Source organism: Pipistrellus kuhlii, unplaced genomic scaffold, assembly GCF_014108245.1.
Source record: "Pipistrellus kuhlii isolate mPipKuh1 unplaced genomic scaffold, mPipKuh1.p scaffold_m20_p_3, whole genome shotgun sequence".
NCBI lineage: Eukaryota > Metazoa > Chordata > Mammalia > Chiroptera > Vespertilionidae > Pipistrellus > Pipistrellus kuhlii.
In genome coordinates this window covers 53,647,518-53,669,481 of record NW_023425529.1, presented here as the reverse complement: position 1 = coordinate 53,669,481, position 21,964 = coordinate 53,647,518, and the positions used below count along the sequence as shown (strand labels likewise).

Here is a 21,964-nt window from a genome sequence, read left to right as displayed (position 1 = left end):
GAGAGAGAGAGAGAGAGAGAGAGAGAGAGAGAGAGAGAGAGAGAGAGAGAGAGAGAGAGAGAGAGAGAGAGAGAGAGAAGGAGAGCTCACTACCCTGGGTAACACTGCAGAGGGCACTGTGGCTCTGCATGGCCCCAGGGGAAGTGGAGGCTCAGGAGCCTGACTACCAGGCTCCACCCACCTGGCTAAATACCCATCCGAATGCCGGTCTGTAGGGGAGTTCATGTCCTTGGATGACGACTTATCTTCAGTCACTGGCCCGCTGCTGGCCTCGCTGTCAGCTTTTTGGCTCAGTGTGTCTGAAAATGTATCATCCCTGAAGTAACGAGAATCAACAGTGAGGATGTTTTGCTAGATGAATAGGACACACACACAAACACACACACACCAAAAAAAAAAAAAAAAAAAAGTGATGGCAGTTATGTATGTAAGTCTCTTATTAACATAACTTTTTCTTTTCATTATAAAAACAATACAATTTCATTGCAGAAAAAGTGGAAAATTCAGATACACAAATAACAATCACCCATAATATAACATCCAGAGACAACTATTGTCAGTATTTTAAAAACTATCCTTCCATACTTTTTGTAATGCCTGGGATACATGCCTATGAGTGTGTGCACATACAGGGTGAGGCAAAAGTGGGTTATAGTTGTTCATATGGAAAATAATATAATCCATACTAATAAAAGCCTAGTGGCCCTCATGCATGACATTGTCACAAGATGGACACACACACAGCGGGAGGCAGAGCCTGGTGGCTGCTCCATGCAGTGAGACCTGGCTCAATGTGGTGTGGAAGAGGCAGGTCCTGATGGAGGAGGCAGGTAGCATCAGGGAAGGGCAGTTGGGAGCGATCGGGCTGGCAGGGGAGGGCAGTTGTGGGTGATCAGGCATAAAAGGGAGGGCAGTTGAGGGTGATTGGGCTGGAAGGGGAGGGTAGTTGTGGGTGATCAGGCTGGCAGGGTAGCAGTTAGGTGTCAATCTGCTGGCAGGAGAGTGGTTAGGGGTGATAAGGCAGGTAGGCAGGTGAGCGGTTAGGAGCCAGTGGTCCTGGATTATGAGAGGGATCCCAAATTGGAGAGGGTGCAGGCTGAGCTGAGAGACACCTCCCACCCCCCTTCCTCCTTCCCCCCATGCATGAATTTCATGCACCAGGCCAGTAGTTAGAAATAATAAGATAATAAACTGTATTTTGCATACTCACAAGTGTAAACCTACTTTTGCCCCACCCTGTATATGTATATAGTATTTACTGTACATTATGGATGCTTATGCTTATATACTTTAGATGCATATGACTGATATCTATATCCTATATAATAAAAGCATAGTATGCAAATTTTCCCCTTGACAGAAAGGTCGTCCAGGAGTTTGACCAGGGAGCAGGGCTGGCCCAGGGGAAGGGAGGGAGGCCCTGGCTGGCAGCTGGCAGCCACTAGGGACTCTATCAGTGCATGAATTTTGTGCACTGGGCCTCTAGTATACACATATTTCTTGGGTTCTGAGGTACACATTTTAACACTTCTAAAATTAGGCTGACTCATGTATTCACTTTATACATTTTATGTGGTATATTTCTCTTTTCCTTGAAAAGCTGCTCTTAAATTGGTGCTGCATTGTGAAGTAACGTGTTCACAAAATAGAAATTAAACCGTACATCTCACTCTGTAACCTGTTTCTTTCACTTAATCTGACCATCTTTCCATCTTTTAAAATAATTTTGAAATTAGAGCTTTCTCAGCAGCAAAATGAAAAAAAGGAAAAAAAAGAAGAAAAAGCCAGGAGATGATACTATTTAAACTTGAGAGAAGCCAGCGCCTTCTCTCTTGGGAACCTGGAACTGAAACGGTGGCAGATACCCAAAAAAAGAGCACCGCTGCTTCTGGACTCCGCAGTGCCACTCAGCGCATAAACATCTTTCTCTGCTCAGGTTCTAGGAAACGGGAGGCTCCAAAAAGCGTCTCTCACTAATCCTTGCTCCCAGCCTCCGGGTGGATTCTGAGGAATGAAAACCTGCTGGCCGGCAGCTCTGTTATCAGAGCCCACGAGCAGGGGAAGCACTGCCAGCTCAGAAGTGCTAGTGCTGCAAGCCCTCCTGCTCTTGTCCCACAAGGCCAAGGTCACCGGGAGAGCAGAAGCTGCAGTCCCCTCTTGGGGTCTGAGAGGCTGGGCTACTCACATGTCCTGCACCACAATGTACTGGTGAGGCACCAGCCCGTCGATGCCGTTGTGCCTGCCTTCCCACCAGTCCTCGGACGCGCGGTGGTACAGCAGCAGGGAGGCCCCCTTCTTGAAGGACAGCTCTCTGGCGGACCGCCCAGCGTAGTCGAACTTGGCGATGGCTTCTATCGGCTCACATTCTACAGAGAACACACAGGAAGCGGTGAAGGACGGGGTTGTTGAAAGGCATCATACACTCTCTGAAAGGTCTGGGTTAGGCCTTAGAAATAAGGAAGGCGGCTTTCATATCCAGACAGAACAAGAAAATAAACAAATCATCAGGAAAGAGAAAGGGAGATGCTAAAAGAGATACAGAAAAACATTCTTTGGCTGTCAACAGTCTTTCAGGCAAAGAAAAATTGAACATTAGATCTTAATTTCCACAGCCTCTTACTAGAGCTATAATGACAGTTTAATAAAAAATAGTTTAAACTTTGCAGTATGATATATAAGATCTCTCCAGGAGTTGTAATATCCTCCACAACAACTCCAATATAATTTTGACATTGATGGAGTTCCCTTGCAACACATTAATCCCACTTATAACGTGTGAGAATCGCTAACCCAGAACACCAGGAAGTTTATGTTTTATGTGCTTATTTTTTTTTTTAAATCAAGTTTACAAAAATTGCCACATTAAATACTACTTGAATACATTGAGTTTCCTCATCTACTTTTTTTTTTAGTATTATCAGATCTTCAAACTACCATCAAATGTAAAGACAACTTTGTGTTCTCCAGTATTAGTAACAAATTCTGACTATTACCCATGAAATAAGCATAACTGAAGACTGTCCTGTACTGACATTAAAAGACCAGAATAAAAAAACTGTATTTTTTTAGAGATAAAAGGGTATTCAAGGGAATAATAGTGAGTAAAAAAGCCAATCTCAAAAGGTTAGATACTGTATAATTCCATTTGTTTAGCCTACTTGAAATGATATACTATCAAGATGGAGACTAGATTAATGGTTGCCAGAGGTTGGGGTTGGGTAGGTGACAGGAGGAAATGGCTGTAAGGGGCAGCATAAGGCATCCTTGGGATGGAACTGTTCTTGACTGTCATTGTGGTCACACAAATCTATACATGTGATAAAAGTGAACCAAGTAAATACATACGCAAATGAGGGCACGTAAAACTGGTAAAATGTGAATATGGTGAATAGATTGTATCAATGTCAATTTCCTAGTTGTGGTATTACTTATATAAGCAGTTATTGTGGCAGGAGACTGGTTGAAGGGTATTTGGAATCTTTGTATTATTTCTTACAATAATATGTAAATCTACAATAATTTCAAAATAAAAAGTTTGAAAAACGTATTGAATTCTGGGTCTAGAATAGGAATTTCAGCTCTGGCCTAATTCTGACCACAAATATTGAAGGCAAATAAGCAGACAAATTAAATTAAACAACCATATCAGGTGCTTTTGGTAATTTGGCTTATTGTGATCTTCCTTCTCTCCCAACAGCACCTCATCCTCTTCCCTGCTAATCAGTGATAAACAGTACTGGCCCTGGCTGGTAGCTCATTTGGTTAGAGAATTATCCTGATACACCAAAGTTACAGGTTTGATCCTAGTCAGGGCACATACAAGAACCAACCAGTGAGTGTATGAATAAGTGGGACAGCAAATTGATTTCTCTCTCAAATCAATGAATAAAAATATTTAAAGTAAACAGAACTATTATAAAAAGGGCCAATACAGGTGGTACATACTTAGAGAACTATTGTATATCTATGCTATGAGCAATCCTCATTTGCTAAAAACTGAGTATGCATTAGTTTCCAAATACTCAAATATATGTGCACACATAACAGATTAAAACCTATCTGTCAAATGTTTTCTCAGGAAATTGTCTTCAGTTTCCCTTGGAAACAATCCTTCTCATTTAAAATAGTTTATTTTTTATCCAAGATGGCTGCACAGGTAAACACCTAGCCGCAGCCGCACACAACAATTTCAATAAAATACAACTAAAATAAAAAATGGACATTACCCAGAACTACAGGAAAGTCGACTGACTGGAAATTCTACAATGAGAAGCAAGGAGAAAACCAGAAGGAAGAGCGGAGGAGCTGTAAAAGCCTAAGTTACAGAGACACGCAGCGCGCAGAGAGGACGAAGCCGAAGAGGAGGGAGGCTGAGTGCCTGGCTGGCGTTCCCTAGCGGGAAGGAGATAAAAGCTCCGACTGTGCTGGGCCTCAGTTCCGACTGCTCTGAATCCCAGTTCTAGGTCAGACCCCGGGGACCCAGGCTCAAACAGAGGGAGCTGGGCTGTAAGGCGGAACCTGGGGGAAGCAGTGAAAGGAGGTCCCGGAGGCGTGCACATTACGTGCAGAGAAGGGACGGTCGGCTGTGCCGCGGGATTGCCCTGGCTGGAAGGAGACAGGGGCTCTAGACTGCTCTGAACGCCACCTCCAACTCCGCTTCCAAATGAACTGAACACCAATACTGGGCTCATTGGGGGAGAGTCTAGACTGTTTGGTAGCAGGCGAAAATCGAGGGCACCTTTCTCTCAGAGGCCCTTGCAACGAGTACTGAAGGACCTGAGACTCAGGAGCCGCACAGGGCGGGGCTGACAGAAGCCAAAGCTGTAGGCTCCACCCTGAAACCCCGCCCCATCAGGAAAACTGCGAAAATGCCAAGACGAAATAGATCACAAACGAAAGAAATGGAGGACAAAAAGCGACTGAATATAGAGTTCAAATCTAAACTTATAAAGTTTTTCAAGAATTTCCTAGAAAAGATCGATAAGACCTATGAGGATGTGAAAAGGGGTCAACTAGAATTAATAAGGAATCAACAAGAAATGATAAGGGATCAACAAGAAATAAAGAATACATTGTCTGAAATAAAAATATTTTACAGAGTCCTAAAAACAGAATGGAAGATCGCAAGAATCAAGTCAAAGATTTGGAACATAAAGAGCCAGAAGACACTCCTCCACAGAAGCTAGAAGGCAAGAGAATCCAGAAAATTGAAGATAATGTAAGAAACCTCTGGGACAACTTCAAGCGAACCAACATCAGAATTATGGGGGTCCCAGAAGATGAGAGAGAGCAAGATATCGAAAACATACTGAAAGAAATAGTGACAGAAAACTTCCCCCACCTGGTAAAAGAATTAGACTTACAAGTCCAGGAAGCGCACAGAACTCCAAACAAAAGGAATCCAAAGAGGACGACACCAAGACAAATCATAATTAAACTTCCAAGAGCAAAAGACAAAGAGAGAATATTAAAAGCAGCAAGAGCAAAGCAGGTAGTTATAAAGGAGCACCTATACGATTGTCAGCTGACTTCTCAATAGAAACCATGCAGGCCAGATGGGAATGGCAAGAAATATTCAAGGTGATGAATAGCAAGAACCTACAGCCAAAGATAATCTATCCAGCAAAGCTATCACTCAGAATCGAAGGTCAGATAAAGAGCTTCACTAATTAAAAAAAAGCTAAAGGAGTTCATCACCACCAAACCAGAATTATATGAATTGCTGAAGGGGATTCTTTCAGAAGAGAAAGTAAATAAAGATAAAAATTATGAACAACAAATACGTAACTATCAACAAGCGAATCTAAAAACCAAGGAAATTTAAAAAAAAATCTGAGGAACAATATTAACTGTTGAACATAATAGAATCAGAGGTATGGAAGGGGAGTGAACTGACGATTCTTGGGGAAAAGGGGAGAGGGGGATGTGGGAAGAGACAACATAAACTGTGCACCTATGGATGAGGACAATGGGGGATGGGAAAAGCGCAGAGGGTGGGGTGGGAACCTGGTGGAGGAGAGCAAGGGGGGGAGGAGAAAAGGAACATCTGTAATAATATGAACAATAAAAACTTATTAAAAAAATAAAATAGTTTATTTTTCCCCCCAAAGTCCACTGTAGTATCTTCAATATCTGTTGTATTTATATGGAATAACTGCCTAAGAGGTCCTTGGGTAGCCAGCTAAGCTTCTTTCTCACTTGATAAATTCAAACACTCTTTAGGACAGGTAAAGCAAATAATGAAAACCAATAAACATATTAAAAAAGCTAGGATCTGCCTTATCTGAAGGGCTTGGGTGAATTTCAACTATATATTTAATTTAATTTATTTTAAATATATTTTTATTGATTACAGAGAGAAAGGGAGGGAGAGAGAAATAAAAACATCAACGATGAGAGAGAATCATTGATTGGCTGCCTCCTGTACACCCTTTACTGAGAAACGACCCAGCAACCCAGGCATGTGTCCTGACTAGGAATCAAACTGTAACCTCCTGTTGACACTCAACCACTGAGCCACACTGGCTGGGCTATACATCTATATATATAAAAGGCTAATGAGCAAAATGTCCCCTCAGGAGTTCCACCAAGAGATGGGGAGTTTGATCGCTCGCTATGATGCATGCTGACCACCAGGGGGCAGCATGGAATGAAGGAAGGCCCAGGCCCGCAGCTACTGTGTTTCCCCAAAAATAAGACATCCTTACTTACAGGTTTCCTTCTGAGTGAAATATAAGGCACCCCTCCTCCCCCCCAAACATTAGGCCCCCCTAGGCTAAACATGAGAGATTTGGTCCACTGATTCTGAAAGAAATGGAGTCACAAGAAATTCACCAGGAAATTTAGGAATTGGATTGTTATGATGATGTTCCAAAAGATGATGACATGATTGTCATTGAATAAATGAGTAAATTCTTGATACTGTAGGATCCACAGTTTGTCTGGTTTGTGTTGACAGCTACCGTACTACCGTACCGTATACAGGTACCGTATTTTCCGGCGTATAAGATGACCTTTGAAACGAAAAAAAGCCTGCTCAGATTGGCCAGAGTCAGAGAGGCAGTCTATTAAAAAAAAGAACTGGTGTTGCCTTGGAAGTGGGGGGTAGTCTTATACAGCGAATATAGGCCTAAACTTATGTTTTAACTGTAAAATTAGGGGGGGTCGTCTTATATGCCATAAAATATGGTAATAAATGTCCTTTATTTTCATTTAACAATAAATGTGTACCATATTCTTCTTCATGGAAAAATAAGACATCCCCTGAAAATAAGACCTAGCGCATCTTTGGGAGCAAAAATTAATATAAGACACTGTCTTATTTTCGGGGAAACAGGGTAGCAGCTGGGGAAGGCCCCAATCGGCCCTGATTGCTGGCCAGGCCTAGGGACCATACACGTGCATGGATTTCATGCATCGGGCCTCTAGTTTAAAATAAAGACAAAAAATGCCCCATCTCTTTGCTAGTAGATAATGTCTAAGGAGAATAATATTTCATTCTGCACTATAGTCTGCATGTAGTATACTTTTCAGCAAAGTAGGTATAAAAATAATTTAAAAACAACAGTTAACCATTTAAAAACTGACTGTAACTTTAGATCATATGTTAACACTCTGGTATTCCATCCAAAAATTATATTTTCTTTATTAAAACAATATCAATTGCAACTTTATTAAATACCTACCAGTCTGCATCATAGAGGAGGAATATAACCTTATATTCAAAGAGTGAGCTTTTTAGTTTGTTCTAAATTTGCAGACACAGAAAAAATGCTGGTTGATCTGAGATGACAGATACCAATTTTTTTTTTACTTCAGTTCTCCCTAGGGGGCAGAAATAAACATGTCCATGGTGTAGGGATACAAATAAACATACCCATGGAAGAATGAAGACATGTCAATTCATTAAAAAAAACTTCATGACATGTAATTTATAAATTCTTATGTGAGCACCCCATGTGTTAAAATTTTGTTTTATTAGAAAAAGAAGGAACGATACCAGCCCATATCACAGTGTACAATCCACGTACTTATCAATGGGAAATGAAGAGAGAACCATTAATGTTCTTGAATGCCACTCAATCATACACGTCAACACTGGCCAAAGACTATTTAAGACTATTTAATAGATATACACATATTTTTCATAATTTCATAATCATAACCTCTGTGCTCATAATCTCTTCTTTTTACTTTTTGAAACAACTAGCAACAGGACCACCAGTTTTTGCTTGTTTAGTTCAAATGTGGAGAGGTTATGAAAGAATAACCAGATGAATCAGAAGTACATTTTATTGGTTACCCTGCTAGTAATTCTGAGCAATTTCATTATTTTGGATCTTTCTGCTCCCATAAGAGTCATTTCACAGTCAAGTGTCAATCATAAGCTATTTATACACATCTTTGTCTAGTCATTGCAGAGCAAATCAATCTCAGGGCATGGCAACCCACCACATGCCTTTCGCAGAGGGTAACATGGCCCTTTAATGTTGGGCAGAGACCGAAGAATGCTGCCACTATCAATAACAATAAGAGTGTACTATGATAGCTTCATTTTTATGCTTGGCTGCTGTAATTTTGTGCAAAGGGGAAAAATTCAGTAGAATATTTATATTTCTTCTAATTTTATAATGCTAGTACATCACACTTTCTCATTGGGCCTTCGCTGTCCCTGCCACTTTTCCTCCTTGATCTGTTACCCGCTGCCCTTGCAGACGACAGTTTTGTTCTGTTACAGCCTCTCTTTTTGGAAACAAAAGCTGTTCTCTCTAGTCATTCCATGACAAAGAAAGGAAAATAAATATCTGAGCAATAAAAAAGATAATCAATACTCCAATTAATTTAGCTACAGGACTTTAGGGGCTGGCTGTGGGGCAGGGTGTCTGACCTTTATAAACAATGCTTTTCTTTAACAAAATCAGAAGAACATAATCAAAATGTTATCTAAGACACAGGGCCCTCAGCAAAGCTTTTCTTTTACAGTCAAGAGGTAAGAACAGCAGACAGATGGCACAGAGGAGAGGGTGATGTTTGAAAGAGGGATGGCTGCGGCTTTGTCTTCTGCCACGGGGAGAGCAAGGAAACACTCAGAGAAAAGCCATCAATGAAAAAGGAATGAATCATATAGAGCAACAAAGAAACTCCAGACAAAAGAATAAATGGTAGCAGAGGTAGGGTTCAGAGACTTTCAAAAGCTCTCATGTGAAAGAATATCTTCTAACTTAAGCTCTGAAAATGTCAACTCATCCTCCTTTTAAAAACACGAAGAAATTTTCCTTTTATAGCAGAGCGTAGACACACTAGACACCCTGATTACCCTCCTGTTGAAGTCAACTAAAAAATGTATTGAGCCTGGCTTGAGTGGCTCAGTGGTTGAGCAACCACCTGTGAACCAGGAGGCCACTGGTTCGATTCCAGGTCAGGGCACATGCCTGGGTTGCGGGCTCCATCCCCAATAGGAGGGTGTGCAGGAGGCAGCGGGTCAACGATTCTCTCTCGTCATTGATGTTTCTATCTCTCTCTCTCTCTCTCCCTTCCTCATTGGAATCAATAAAAAATATATTTAAAAACGAATGTTGGATTGAAAAAACAACACTTTGAGATGACATTGGAGCCGTCATAATACTAAGGAATACTAAAGACCAAAAACTCAATAAAAGTGGGAATCCAGTGAAGTAAACAGAACACTAGAAAATGTGAGTCAGAGTTTGTCCTGAGGGCATTTTCTCTGCCTGGTTAATTTAAGCTTTTGTGAAAAACAAAACCTGAAAAGATTTAAAAGAGCGTATGGGAGAATTCTCTTCATTACTTCAGGGTACAGAAGGATATTCTTAAAGGAGACACAAAGTGAAAAAAACTTCTAACTCCTTTACAATTAAGACCCTTTCTTTAGTAAAAGATATAAGAAGCACATGAAAGACAAGCTACAGAGCAGAAGGTATTTGTAAAATATAGACCCAGTAAAAGACCTGTTTCAGAACCGTAATGAACTCTTACAAATAAGAAACACTCACAAATAAGAAAAATACCAAAGCCAAACTAAACTAAATACATTTTAAAAGCCCAGAGAAACTAATAGTGGACCAATGGGGCCTTAATGCGCAAAAGACTTGATAGGAATTTCACACAGAAAGAAATCTAAACATATAAAATGACTATATCTGTATTAACCATGTTTCTTATTTTCTGTATTCAGACATCTGGGCCTTGTTGGCCCTGGAGGGACTGTGCTTCCCAGGTCAGCCAATTCCTACACCTGGAGTGTGCCTTCCCAATACAATCCTTCCGATCCACAGCCCACCCCCAACCAGCTCCTCTCCAGGATTCTCACAGGCTGCGCCCCCCCCCCCCCCCCCCCCCCCCCCCCCCCCCCCCCCGTGTCCTCATCACCTCCGGCCAGGTACACGGAGAAAGAGCTGCCCCAGAGCCTGCTGAAATTGTTCCAACCTGCTTAGCTAGCCTCTCCTGCTCTTGTGGAAACCGAAACAAAGGTTCCTGCCCAGTTGCTCCCTCTCCTGCCTCCTGACAGACCCTGGCCCTTTATGCTGTGGCCACCCAAGGGTGCTGTGCTCCTTCCTTGTGGGAGCTGTGAGAAACAACGTATCGTCAATGGCAATCTCCTGGTCTGCTGGCCTCCCTATGCACCAATTTTCTATGAACAGACTGTAGTCTAAAACATCTCCACCAGTAAAGCAGATAAATACGATTTAAATCACAAGGAGATACAATTTCACATCGACAATATTGGCAAAGATGACAATAGTTGATAAAATCAAGTGTTGATGAATATACACACAACTGAAAGGCTGAGGGACGTGTACACCATTACAATGATTTTCATAAGCTTATTCCTAGGTGTGTACATCTGAGAAACGCCTTTACATTTGCAGTGGGATGCATACTCAAAATATTCATTGCAGCATTGTTTTTAATGGCAAAAAAAAAAAAAAAAAAAGAACACCCCATATAGCCTATCTAATAAAAGGAAATATGCAAATTAACTGTCATTCCATCACAAAGATGGCAGCACCCATAGTGACAAGATGGCAGTGCCCAGTCCTCTCAGCCCTGCCGGAGTCCCCCAGTCCTGGGGGGAGAGGGGGGCAGGTGGCCACTGAGAGTGGGCAGCGTGAGCGGCCTGGTGGAATGCTTGCATCGTTGCCCTAGCGACAAGGCAAGCATTCTGCGCCTGGCCATGGATGGGCCTCTGGGCTGTGGAGAGCCTCTGGGCAGCCCGCGTGGAGCGACCAGGCCCCGCAGAGAGCTACTGGTGCATGAGTTTGTGCGGTGACCAATAACAAAATATATAAGCACAATGAAATATTATACAGTAGTGAATTAAATGATTATAACTACATGCAACAATGTGGATAAATCTCTGGAACATTATTACTGAGTAGAAAAAAATGGGGAAAATGTACAGTATGCTTCCATTTAGAGAAGTTCAATAAAAGAGAAAATGAAACAACAAACCATTTAAACACACAGACGAATGGAGGCTGCCCTTGGGGGTGAGGATGGCAAAGGCATTAGGGGAGAACAAGGGTAACGATGCCTTTTTTTTCTGAAACTTGGTGGTTCCATGAGTGTTCACTGCAGGTTATTCTTCATACTCTACACTTACTTTATAAAAATTATTTTTTTCTCCTGAATTCTTAATATGAGCCGTTCTTAAAAAGGACCTAAGACTAGTTTTATAGCATACCGTCCTCACTGGTGTGCGTCTCGGTACCAGCATCCTGATCCACTTCCTCCAAGGTACCGTGCTCACTGTAGGGGCTGTCGCTGTGGAGCGGAAATAGGAATTCATGTGAAACCAAAGTGGAAGGAATTTCAAAAATGAACAATTGCTACTGTAAGGAAACATATAAGGCTTGGGATGGCCAGTGTTACTGGACAGCCTCTCAGTGGAATGCTGGGGCCTCCAGGGACCATCTGGCCCCTCGGCAGTGTGCGTCCCTTCGGGCGGGACACAGAGGTTGTTTTACTGCTCTGCAGAGACAAAGCTAACTGTAGGAAACTTGCAGCCTTCTAAGTAACTCTTATCCACAGAAATGAAAACGTGTCAAGTTCTCATGGGATATTTGCCCTATGAATGCACCCGTTTTTGCAAATTCATTTCAACACTCCTTACCACATATTAATAAATGGCTCTTTGATTTCTGCTTTGAATTAATTGTATTTTTTTTCCTATCTTTTCTTCACAGATGTTCTTTGTATATTTGTGTGAGAGTTATGATTTTATCCTTTCAAAAACTCACCCTGGCTCGGCCGGTGTGGCTCAATGGTTGAGTGTCAACCTATGAACCAGGAGGTCACGGTTCAATTCCCAGTCAGAGCACATGCCCAGGTTGCGGGCTCAATCCCCAGAGTAATGTGTGTGGAAGACAGCCGATCAATGATCCTCTCTCATCATTAATGTTTCTATTTCTGTCTCTCCCTCTCCCTTCCTCTCTAAAATCAACTAAACAAAAAAACAAACAAACCAAAAACTCACCTTTAACACTACCATCACCTCTCCTCACAAGCATGCTGATAAATGAAATAAGCACTGGACACAAATACAAACGTGACTTTTTGCTGCAAAAGCCCATTTCTATTGCTGATGTTGAGTAACAAGGGTAACTGCTGTCTTATTGACTTTCAGTTTAGAATGAGCAATGCCCACGGAGAACACTACGTACAGGAGAAGAACATAAGCACATGTTACTGCTGCAAGACTCTTTATTATGGGGATTTTATTCTGTAAGAAAGCAGCAACCACAAAAAGTACAGAAAATCCAATAATACTGATCAGACATCTACATGCTTATTCCTTCATCTTCTCAGCGCCAAGCTCAGGCAGTTCCTTGTACATAGTTAAGTGAGGGGTAAAGTAAATATTTCTGAATTGAATTTCATGTGTAAAATTGCTGGATATACAATAGAACTGGCATGTATCATCCTTTGTGGTTAATTTAGAAAGCAGTGCTTCTGGAAAGAGTCAACTCTGGGTTTTCTTTAGGCATATGACCATACTGTGGTTTAAGATCACATTGTGGTTTAAGTAAAAAATAAGTGTAGTTTTAGTTACTTAAGATCTTTCAGCTACTTATTCTATTTCTGCTTAATCCCTGGGAAGGCAAGGGGAAACAGAGAGGGTCGAAAATGAAGGCTCAGACACGTCTATTTCCAGCCATCCCTGCATGAGAGCTGCGCGGGGGGTTTCCGAGTGAGGCTGGGAGCAGCTGTGAAGGGGGAGGACTTGTGTGGGTTTGGAATCAGACAGACCTGTCTCCAGTGGGCTGTCTCCAGTTGCTACCAGTCATTGGACAAGCTCCTTGGTCTCTCTTAACTTATTTGGTAGAGTGACTGTGAGGAGTAAGAGAGATCATATGCCCTGAGGAGAGGTGGGGGGGGGGGGAAATTCAAGGAATCAAGCTACTTCCATTGATCATATACAATATCTTACAAGTTGGGGCTCATATATCAAATTATAAACATAAACCACTTAGGGTGTTCTAGCATTGGTATTATTCAATTGACTATATCTCCCTCATTTTCACTGCTTCGCTGAAAGTTGTTTATAAAAAAACTGCTATCCTGACAGCATGCATATTACCAGAGGGATAGGGGGGTAAGGGATGGTAGAAGAGTGTATAGGGAGGATTAAATGGTGATAAAAGAAGACCTGACTTTGGGTGGTAAATGCACAATGCAATATACAGATGATGCGTGATAGAATTGTAAACTTGAAACCTATTGATTTTTAATAACCAATGTCATCCCAATAAACTCAAGTAAAAATAAGTAAAATAAAAAAATTATTATTCCAACAATATATTAATGTAAATAATTTGCTAAAAATAACCACTATTACAGTTAGTTAGGATAATATTAAGTAAGAATGGCCCTGGCCAGTGTGCCTCAGTTGGTTGGATGTCATCCTGTGCACCAAAAGGTTGCTGGTTCGATTCCTGGTCAGGGCACATCATCAGGTTCTGAGCATGGTCCCTGGTTGGGTGTGTACAGAAGGCAACGGATTGATGTTTCGCTCTCACATCAATGTTTCTCTCTCTCCCTTGCTCTAAAGTCAATAAAATATATTTAAAAAAATAAGAATGAAAAAAAAACATTTGATTAATAAAGCTCCTTTAAAAAATGAGAAACCACTTTATATAGAATTAAAACTATTGCAGAATGAAAATAAGATCTATCCATTCAAACAGTTATCTTTTCTTGATGTACTAGTAGAAATTAACATAGTTCTATATAATATCAAAACCATTATTCTCTACAAAAGCCACGATAGGGTGGATATATCTAAAAATATGCCATCCTTGGGGAAAAGGAATGACTTTCTATAAGAAGGAGCCAGTGTTGTCATGGGTCTTGCCATTCTAATTTATCTCAAGTGTTCCTACTGCCGCTTCTTTTCTGTTTGTTGGAAGCATTGGCAATTTATGGGCAATTCCTTTTCTTAAAAAGTTGATCCCTATTCTTCCATAGTTTTTCCAGGGGAGGAAGGACTAAACATTCTTTAACTCACCAGTAGTCGTCTCCAGCCATACATTTCTCATAAACGGGCCCGTCCAGCTCTTTAGCATCCGGGAAGATAGTCTCGTGGTGGATGATGATGGTTTTGACAATTTCATTCACATGAGCCTGGCAGGACACTTGATCCTGTATTTCCGGGACGGGCATCAACGTTGGGCCAAAGCAAATGGCCAGGTTATAAGGGTCCATCATGTTCTCATCACTGTATTGTGAAAGACTTCGAAAGGAAGCAAGGAAGGAGTTATAAAAGAACAAGGGGGGGGGGGGGGAAGAAGATGAATGTTTAGTAAGATATTACATATTCTGAAAATAGGAATCTAAAATATTTTTTTTTTGGTTTTTATTATTAGATGAAAATGATATTCCATCCTAATTTAAGTTGGCTTAGCAAACGCTAAAGAAAGTCAGGGTGACTTATAACCCTTCAACGAGACAGAAACTGAAAGGGTAATACAAGTCCCCTTACTGAAGAGGCATTTTTCAAAGCCACAAGAGAGTCAAGATCATCTCTTCTACAGTGGAAACTGAAATCAAGTGAGTGAGTTTCATTTGCAAACACTGTGGTCAGGCTGTAAATGCTGCTCACGTAAGCCTGGGAAGGGCAGTAGCAATCTCCATAAAGCTTTATGGGTATTTTTTATGGCTATTTTTTTTAAAATTGCCCTCCCACTACTCAAAAACATCTCAGATTTCAGTTTTCTCCTATAAATCTTGAGGAAAGCCCCGAGGAAAACAAAGCACCTAATTCTCTGTAACCACTGAAAGAAAGCAGACAACGCCACCCCTGTAATTTGCTTTTGGGTAAGACGACCAACACTGGATGAAGACAAGGGGAAAAGAATCCTCAGTTCTCTCCTTCCACCGAAAGCTGGGAAACTACAAGCGTGGGGGAGGCTTCCGGTCGTCTAGCACTAGTTTCTAAATTTCATCAATGGATATACGACCCCAAGGAAGCCAGCTCTCGATCGCTGTGCCTCCACCACAGGAGCAAGGTACTGACTGTCCCAGGGAGAGCCTGGAGATGCTATCTGGCAGTGTATAAAGTGTCGGTCTTGAAAGGAAATGTAAAATCCAGGTGAACAGATGACAAATGGAAGGAGAAAGAAGATACTCAACTACCTTTGTGAGATGGTGACAGGCACAAAGAAATGGGGAAACCACATGACATGATACTTTACCCTTTTTTGGAAATAAGATAGCCCTAGACAGTAGAAAACACAAAAGCATAATTTCCTCAGCTAACATATGTCTTTCCCTTCTGCCATTCCTCAAACATGGTCTCAAAAAAAAAAGAGAGTTCACAATAACAGCCACGATCATGTTACAGATCGTCTTGAAAATGGATGCCGGAAGAAGTGAGAGTCAGAGTAAGAATGGTTTAATTTTCAAAAGATACACGTAAGCTCAATGGGCAGGGCCACAGTTCATTGTCCTGGGTCTTTAATTCAGTACAGGCTTGAAAAGCAAAAAATGTTATTTTTCCACGTTTTGATTTTATATTTTAAAAAGTATAGGTGGAGCCCTAACCGGTTTGGCTCAGTGGATAGAGCGTCGGCCTGCAGACTGAAGGGTTCCTTGTCGATTCCGGTCAAGGGCATGTACCTTGGTTGCAGGCACATTTCCACTGGGGGGTGTGCAGGAGGCAGCTGATCGATGTTTCTCTCTCATTGATGTTTCTAACTATCTCTCTCCCTTCCTCTCTGTAAAAAATCAATAAAATATATCTAAAAAAATTTTTTTTTCAGTTACAGTTTACACACAATATTATATTAGTTTCAGGTGTACAAAATGGTGATTAGACTGAGTAGGCTATTTAAAGGTAAAAATGTATGGCATCTATTTAACCTAAACCTAGTCTATACCTATACTGCTTATTTTTAGTGGTGACTCCTGTACAAGTGGGATCCTATTGTCACTGGTGGCTGTTGTAGTTCCATTCTGTATGGTTCCCTGCCAGCATTTCCCTATTGTGCAATACTTGGTTTCTAGGCTCAACCGAATAGGTATGATTTCAGGAATAGTCAACAGGGTTGTAAAAAATCCCCATGGCTTGTGAGAACTTAAAACCTCCAGTGAAACAGAGAAGAGGAAATTTCCCAATTTTAAGAAGGGAGAACCCATGCCAGAAAGAGAAGGCCATTCCCCAAGTCACCTCCTCCTGGATTTCTTTGTTTCTAATCGCTCATCTGAAACACTGAATAGCAAGAGGATTCCTCCATATGACTTGGGGAAGATGTTCTCATAATGGAGCTCAGGTAGCAGGAAGCAACACACTAAAAATCAAGTTGCTTAAATTAAAAGTAAAAGTTTCTTTGAAAACAATGCAGTGATTTTTAAGACTTCTATCTTCTACATGTTTAAAAAGAGGTTTTAGAAATATCTTTTGCATGACAAGGTCTCATTGTATTGAATTTGAAGAAATTCCTTTTTGGATCTGTGTGTAAGACTCATCTATAATTCCCCTTCTTCCTCCACCACCACATTAAAACATTACAAAATTTTTTTGCAATGAGCAGGTGGTTTATACCATTTTGACAAAAACATTCATGATATCACTGAAAAGTGCTCTTTTTAGTGCTATTTGTATATTTTTGCATTTATGACCATAGTTTCTGCATCTTTCATCTGTCATACATCGGCCTTGATCTGCTGAGGAAAAAAAAATGTACCTTCAGTCCATCCTCAATCACGTTTGACTGCTGATAAATGAAACCCAATGTACGTTTTACAGAACCCAGAAACAAAGGCAGCATTCAGAGCTGTGCCAAGAGAATTCAGATGGGCATCTTGGCAGGGCACTACGGTACTTACTGATTGAGGAAGGCAAAGAGGTACCTCATCACTATGAGGACCGACCGGGGCAAGGTCAGGAGGAGTTTGCGGATGTGAAGCGCCCTCTCATAGAGATTATCTACTCCTGCAGAGAGAAGAGGACACGGTCAGGATCCTTTCACCCGCCGCACGGAGAGCAGAACACACTTCACATCCAGACAGAGGCAGTCCCTTGTCCTTGGGGGAGATGTAGTCATAATCAATACAGTGCATAAGCAACCATCCTGAGTGTAACCCCATTTCTGAAGGCTTCTACTCCGACCCATAACTGCTTCCCCTGATTTTCATGGTCTTGGCCTTGAGCAACCTGGAGTCTTCTAGATTTAAGAAATCATTTTTCCCTTGCTATTTCTAGATTTTGCATCTGATATGGTTTCAGTACCTTTTTTGCTCCATGTTAAATAAAGTAGCTTTGGGGGACAGTCTCCTTTCCCCCATTATTCATGATCCCTCATATATTTGTCTGTAAATTACTATGATTCAGGCAATACCGTCTCCCCAAACCACCACACTATTTTATTTATATGACTTTTACCTTGATTTATATTATTTCATACATTTTTTAAACAAAATATTTTAGGAGAGCCTGCTAGGTTTCAAGCACCGAGTTAGACATGAGGAGTACACTAGTGATAGGATTCCTGCTTTCATAGAATTGACATAACTATTCATTTCCTTACCCTGCCTTCCCTGGACGACAGTGAGATATCTGAGGAGATGGGTACCTGGGATTTCCTAGTATCATTTTATCTCTTTCCAGGAATACAAATTGTCCAAAGCTTCTCAATACTAAAGTGCTTACGATCAGCAGCAAAATGGTTATTATTAATAATCAATTATCTGCCTAATGATTCACATTTTAAACCACATTTTCACATTTGTTATCTGATTTAATGTGGAAAACAATACTGTGGAGTGGGTGTGGCATGTATTGTCATCCCCGATTACTGGATTAGTAAAATGAGAACTGGGTACGTGGCTTACCCAGGGTCAGCTGGCTGGAGGCATGGAGCTGGGATAGAACCTAATTTATCTTCATATGTCTGGTTGTCTTTCTTGGATTTCAAAGTATCTTTATAAAGATGCTTTGAAAATACCCAATAAGCATACATTTGAGAAAAATATTTCAATGCTATTTCAAAAATATTTTTAAGAGCTTACTATAATTTCATATTACTGCACTTATTCTTAATTGATCTTGAGATGTAGTCCACTTGAAAACCTCAGGCTTTAGCTTCTAATAGGATATCAAATTGATTCTCCCCCCACTTGCCAGGTTTTTAACCTTTTCCCCTCAAGGATCTCTACTTGGTTCTCTTCAATGGCAACCTCACCCAGTCTCAAGGTTAGGACCACGACTCTTATGAAGATGGTATCTTTGCTTCATTCATTTTCTCACTTGTGTGGGACATAAACCTTGTTGTTTCTACCCTCTGATTATCTCACTGAAAAGTCTTAGTTGAAAACATTATTATTACAAACTTGGACCATTTAATACTCTCCTAATGCAATTTCCTACTCCAATCCTTCTAAAGCAGTGGTTCTCAACCTTAACATGGAATCACCTGGGAGATGTTTAAAAATGCTGATGCCCAAGAGTCTTCCTGCAGCCAGGGCTGAGAAGCACTGCCTAATCACTCATGCCAAGCTCAGGTCCCTGGAACCTCAGATGCTGACCCAGCTACTTTCCACTTATCAAACCAGTAGTTTACCCAGGCATTCTATTTTCCTCTCTGTATGGCTGAAAAGGTGAGAAATGTATTAGGAATATTCTAATTTAGCCACGGAGGTGTTTGCAAAAACAATAATTTATCTGTATCCTTGGGACAAATTACTTTCATTCCCATTTTGAGTATGCCATAGCTGGAATTGTTGCTGTCTTCTTTTAGAAAATGGAATTTCAGAAACTTGAACCAGATGGTAAGTAAAACATACTCATCCAATTAACATTCCTATAACACTTGAACATTTTCAACATAAATCTATAGTTAATAATAGTGTGATTTCAGTAATATGGAAATAAATGCACGTATATCCTACCTTTTCATTTGCAAAGTATTTCAAAATGAAGGGGAAAAAAATAACATTATAGCCGAAACCGGTTTGGCTCAGTGGATAGAGCGTCGGCTTGGGGACTGAGGGGCCCTGGGTTCGATTCCGGTCAAGGGCATGTACCTTGGTTGCGGGCACATCCCCAGTAGGGGGTGTGCAGGAGGCAGCTGATCGATGACTCTCTCTCATAGATGTTTCTAGCTTGCTATTTCTCTCCCTTCCTCTCTGTACAAAATCAATAAAATATATTAAAAAAAATAACATTATAAACAGATTAGGTTAGGGGCACATCTATTAAATTTAAGTACTTTGTTTAATATACTTCCCAGACAATGTTCTTGATTTTCTTCCAGAAAAGAGAGAATAAGAGGCTTTTAAAAAGTTATTAAACTGGTACATAAATTTACTGAGGCCACAAGAACTCAATAATTAAGTTAGCAACAATTCCAGCATCCCAGTAGGATCATAACACATCCTGGAGTGATCTGTCTGTCTTCCATGACAACTTCACGGGCCACTTGGTAAACCCATATTGTACAGTGAGGAGATGAAATACCTACAGATGAAGTAATTTGCAACTCACTGAGAGTTTAATAAGGGATAATTTTGCATCTATAAATGCTACATACTTAGATATAGCTATATTATTGTTTCATATCCAAAATTAAATGGTTAAAAGGTTATTACTTGAAATAACTGATTATTACTGCTGTTGCTCCTCTCAGTTAAAGATACAAAGACAATTAGCACTCCTGTATCTAGAAAGTCTATCTCAACAAACAAGCAAAATCACTCAAAGGTGAAATTATATATAAATACGATGACCCATTCTTAAAAGTAAACATTGAGATTTACTAGCATTTATTTCCTTGGTCATTAAAGATTGTGTGTGCAGAAATGATTTTACATTCATGATTCAAACCCAAACACTCACAAAGTGTAACATATTTATGTAAATAATAAGTAATAAAGATTAATTGTCCCATTAATGGTCCCCTGATTGGCAATAACTTCTGCTTACTTTCAGCCATACAGAGAGCCAAAAATGGGTCACAATAAAAACAAAATAACAACAATAAAACACTTCTGCTGTTGTTTATTGAAGACCTGGGGGTGTTTCAAGAGTTAAGTCTAGCTTGGCCAGCATAGCCCAGTGATTGGGCATCGATCTATGAACCAGGAGGTCATGGTTCCATTCCCGGTCAGGAAACATGCCCGAGTTGTGGGCTCAATCCCTAGTGGGGCATGTGCTGGAGGCAGCCAATCAATGATTCTCTCTCATCATTGATGTTTCTATCTCTTTCTTCCTCCTTCTCTGAAATCTATATATATATCTATCTATATCTATCTATCTATCTATCTATCTATATTTTTTTAAAGAGTTAAGTCTACTGTTTCTCCAAGTGTATGGTTATAGTCAGCTATCAGTGAGAGAGATGGTTTTAGCAGCTGAAAGCTGAATTTGAGGTTTTTGAGGTAAAGAAAAGAAAGAATACAAAAGGAACCACTCTTAATATATTATTAATCTTTAATCTTTGTCAAATCCCATAAGGTGCAAGTAATTGTCAGGCTAGAAGAAGATACAGGTATTACTACCAAGGAGCTTAATGTTAATTCAAGATTCTTTGGTTTCAATAACTCAGTTCTAAACTTAGTTTTCCTATCCATAAAGACAGTTACAAATTTTATTTTAAAAGAATTAGGGTGCCCTAGTGTTTTGTCTCAGTGCATAGAGCATTGGCCTGCAGACTGAAGGGCCCCAGGTTCAATTCTGGTCAAGGGCACATGCCTGGGTTGTGGGCTCTATACCCAGTGGGGGGTATGCAGGAGGCAGCCAATCAATGATTCTCTCGCATCACTGATGTTTCTATCTCTCTCTCCCTCTCCCTTCCTCTCTGAAATCAATAAAAAAATATTAAGAAAAAAGAATATGGCAAAAGATATTTACATACCAATTCCATAGCAGCATCCTATATAATAAGAGTCTAATATGCTATGTGTCCGGTTATCCATTCAATCAATCAAAGCATAATATGCTAATGATATGCTAAGGCCACTCAACTGCTCACTCTGACCTGCACTGACCACTAGGGGCAGACAGTCAACTGGTTGACCAATTGCTATGATGTGCAATGACCACCAGGGGCAGATGCTCCAACCGATAAGTTAGCTTGCTGCTGGGATCTGGCTGATTGGGACTTAGTGAGATGGGCAGGACATGCCCTGGAGCCCTCCCGCAGCCCCTCCCCATCTGGCCAACCTCCCATATCCCTCCCTGGCTCTGATCATGCATCAGTGGGGTCCCTTGGCCTGGCCTGCACCCTCTTGAAATCTAGGTCCCCTTGGGGGACATCGAAGAGTCGGTTTTGGCCTGATCCTGTAGGCCAGGCCGAGGGACCCCACTGGTGCATGAATTCATGCACTGGGCATCTAGTCCAGGCGTCTTCAAACTACGGCCCGCGGGCCACATGCGGCCCGCAGAGGAGTCTGATCCGGCCCGCCAGGTTTTTTGGGCAGTGAGCGCAGCCGAGGTGTTACAGTAGGA

The 21,964-nt window shown here is 40.9% G+C and overlaps 1 protein-coding gene across 2 annotated transcripts in view; it reads right to left on the bottom strand.

Moving 5' to 3' along the window:
- Positions 1–21,964, bottom strand: part of SRGAP1 (SLIT-ROBO Rho GTPase activating protein 1) — a 257,917-nt gene that overhangs the window by 8,725 nt on the left and 227,228 nt on the right. For both annotated transcript variants that reach the window (XM_036456361.2, XM_036456362.2), the window contains exons 16-20: positions 17,347–17,452; positions 14,528–14,752; positions 11,705–11,784; positions 2,186–2,366; positions 182–316 (exon numbers count right to left, since the gene is read on the bottom strand). In XM_036456361.2, coding sequence (XP_036312254.1) covers positions 182–316; positions 2,186–2,366; positions 11,705–11,784; positions 14,528–14,752; positions 17,347–17,452 — 727 coding nt within the window. The remainder of the gene's footprint in view (positions 1–181; positions 317–2,185; positions 2,367–11,704; positions 11,785–14,527; positions 14,753–17,346; positions 17,453–21,964) is intronic.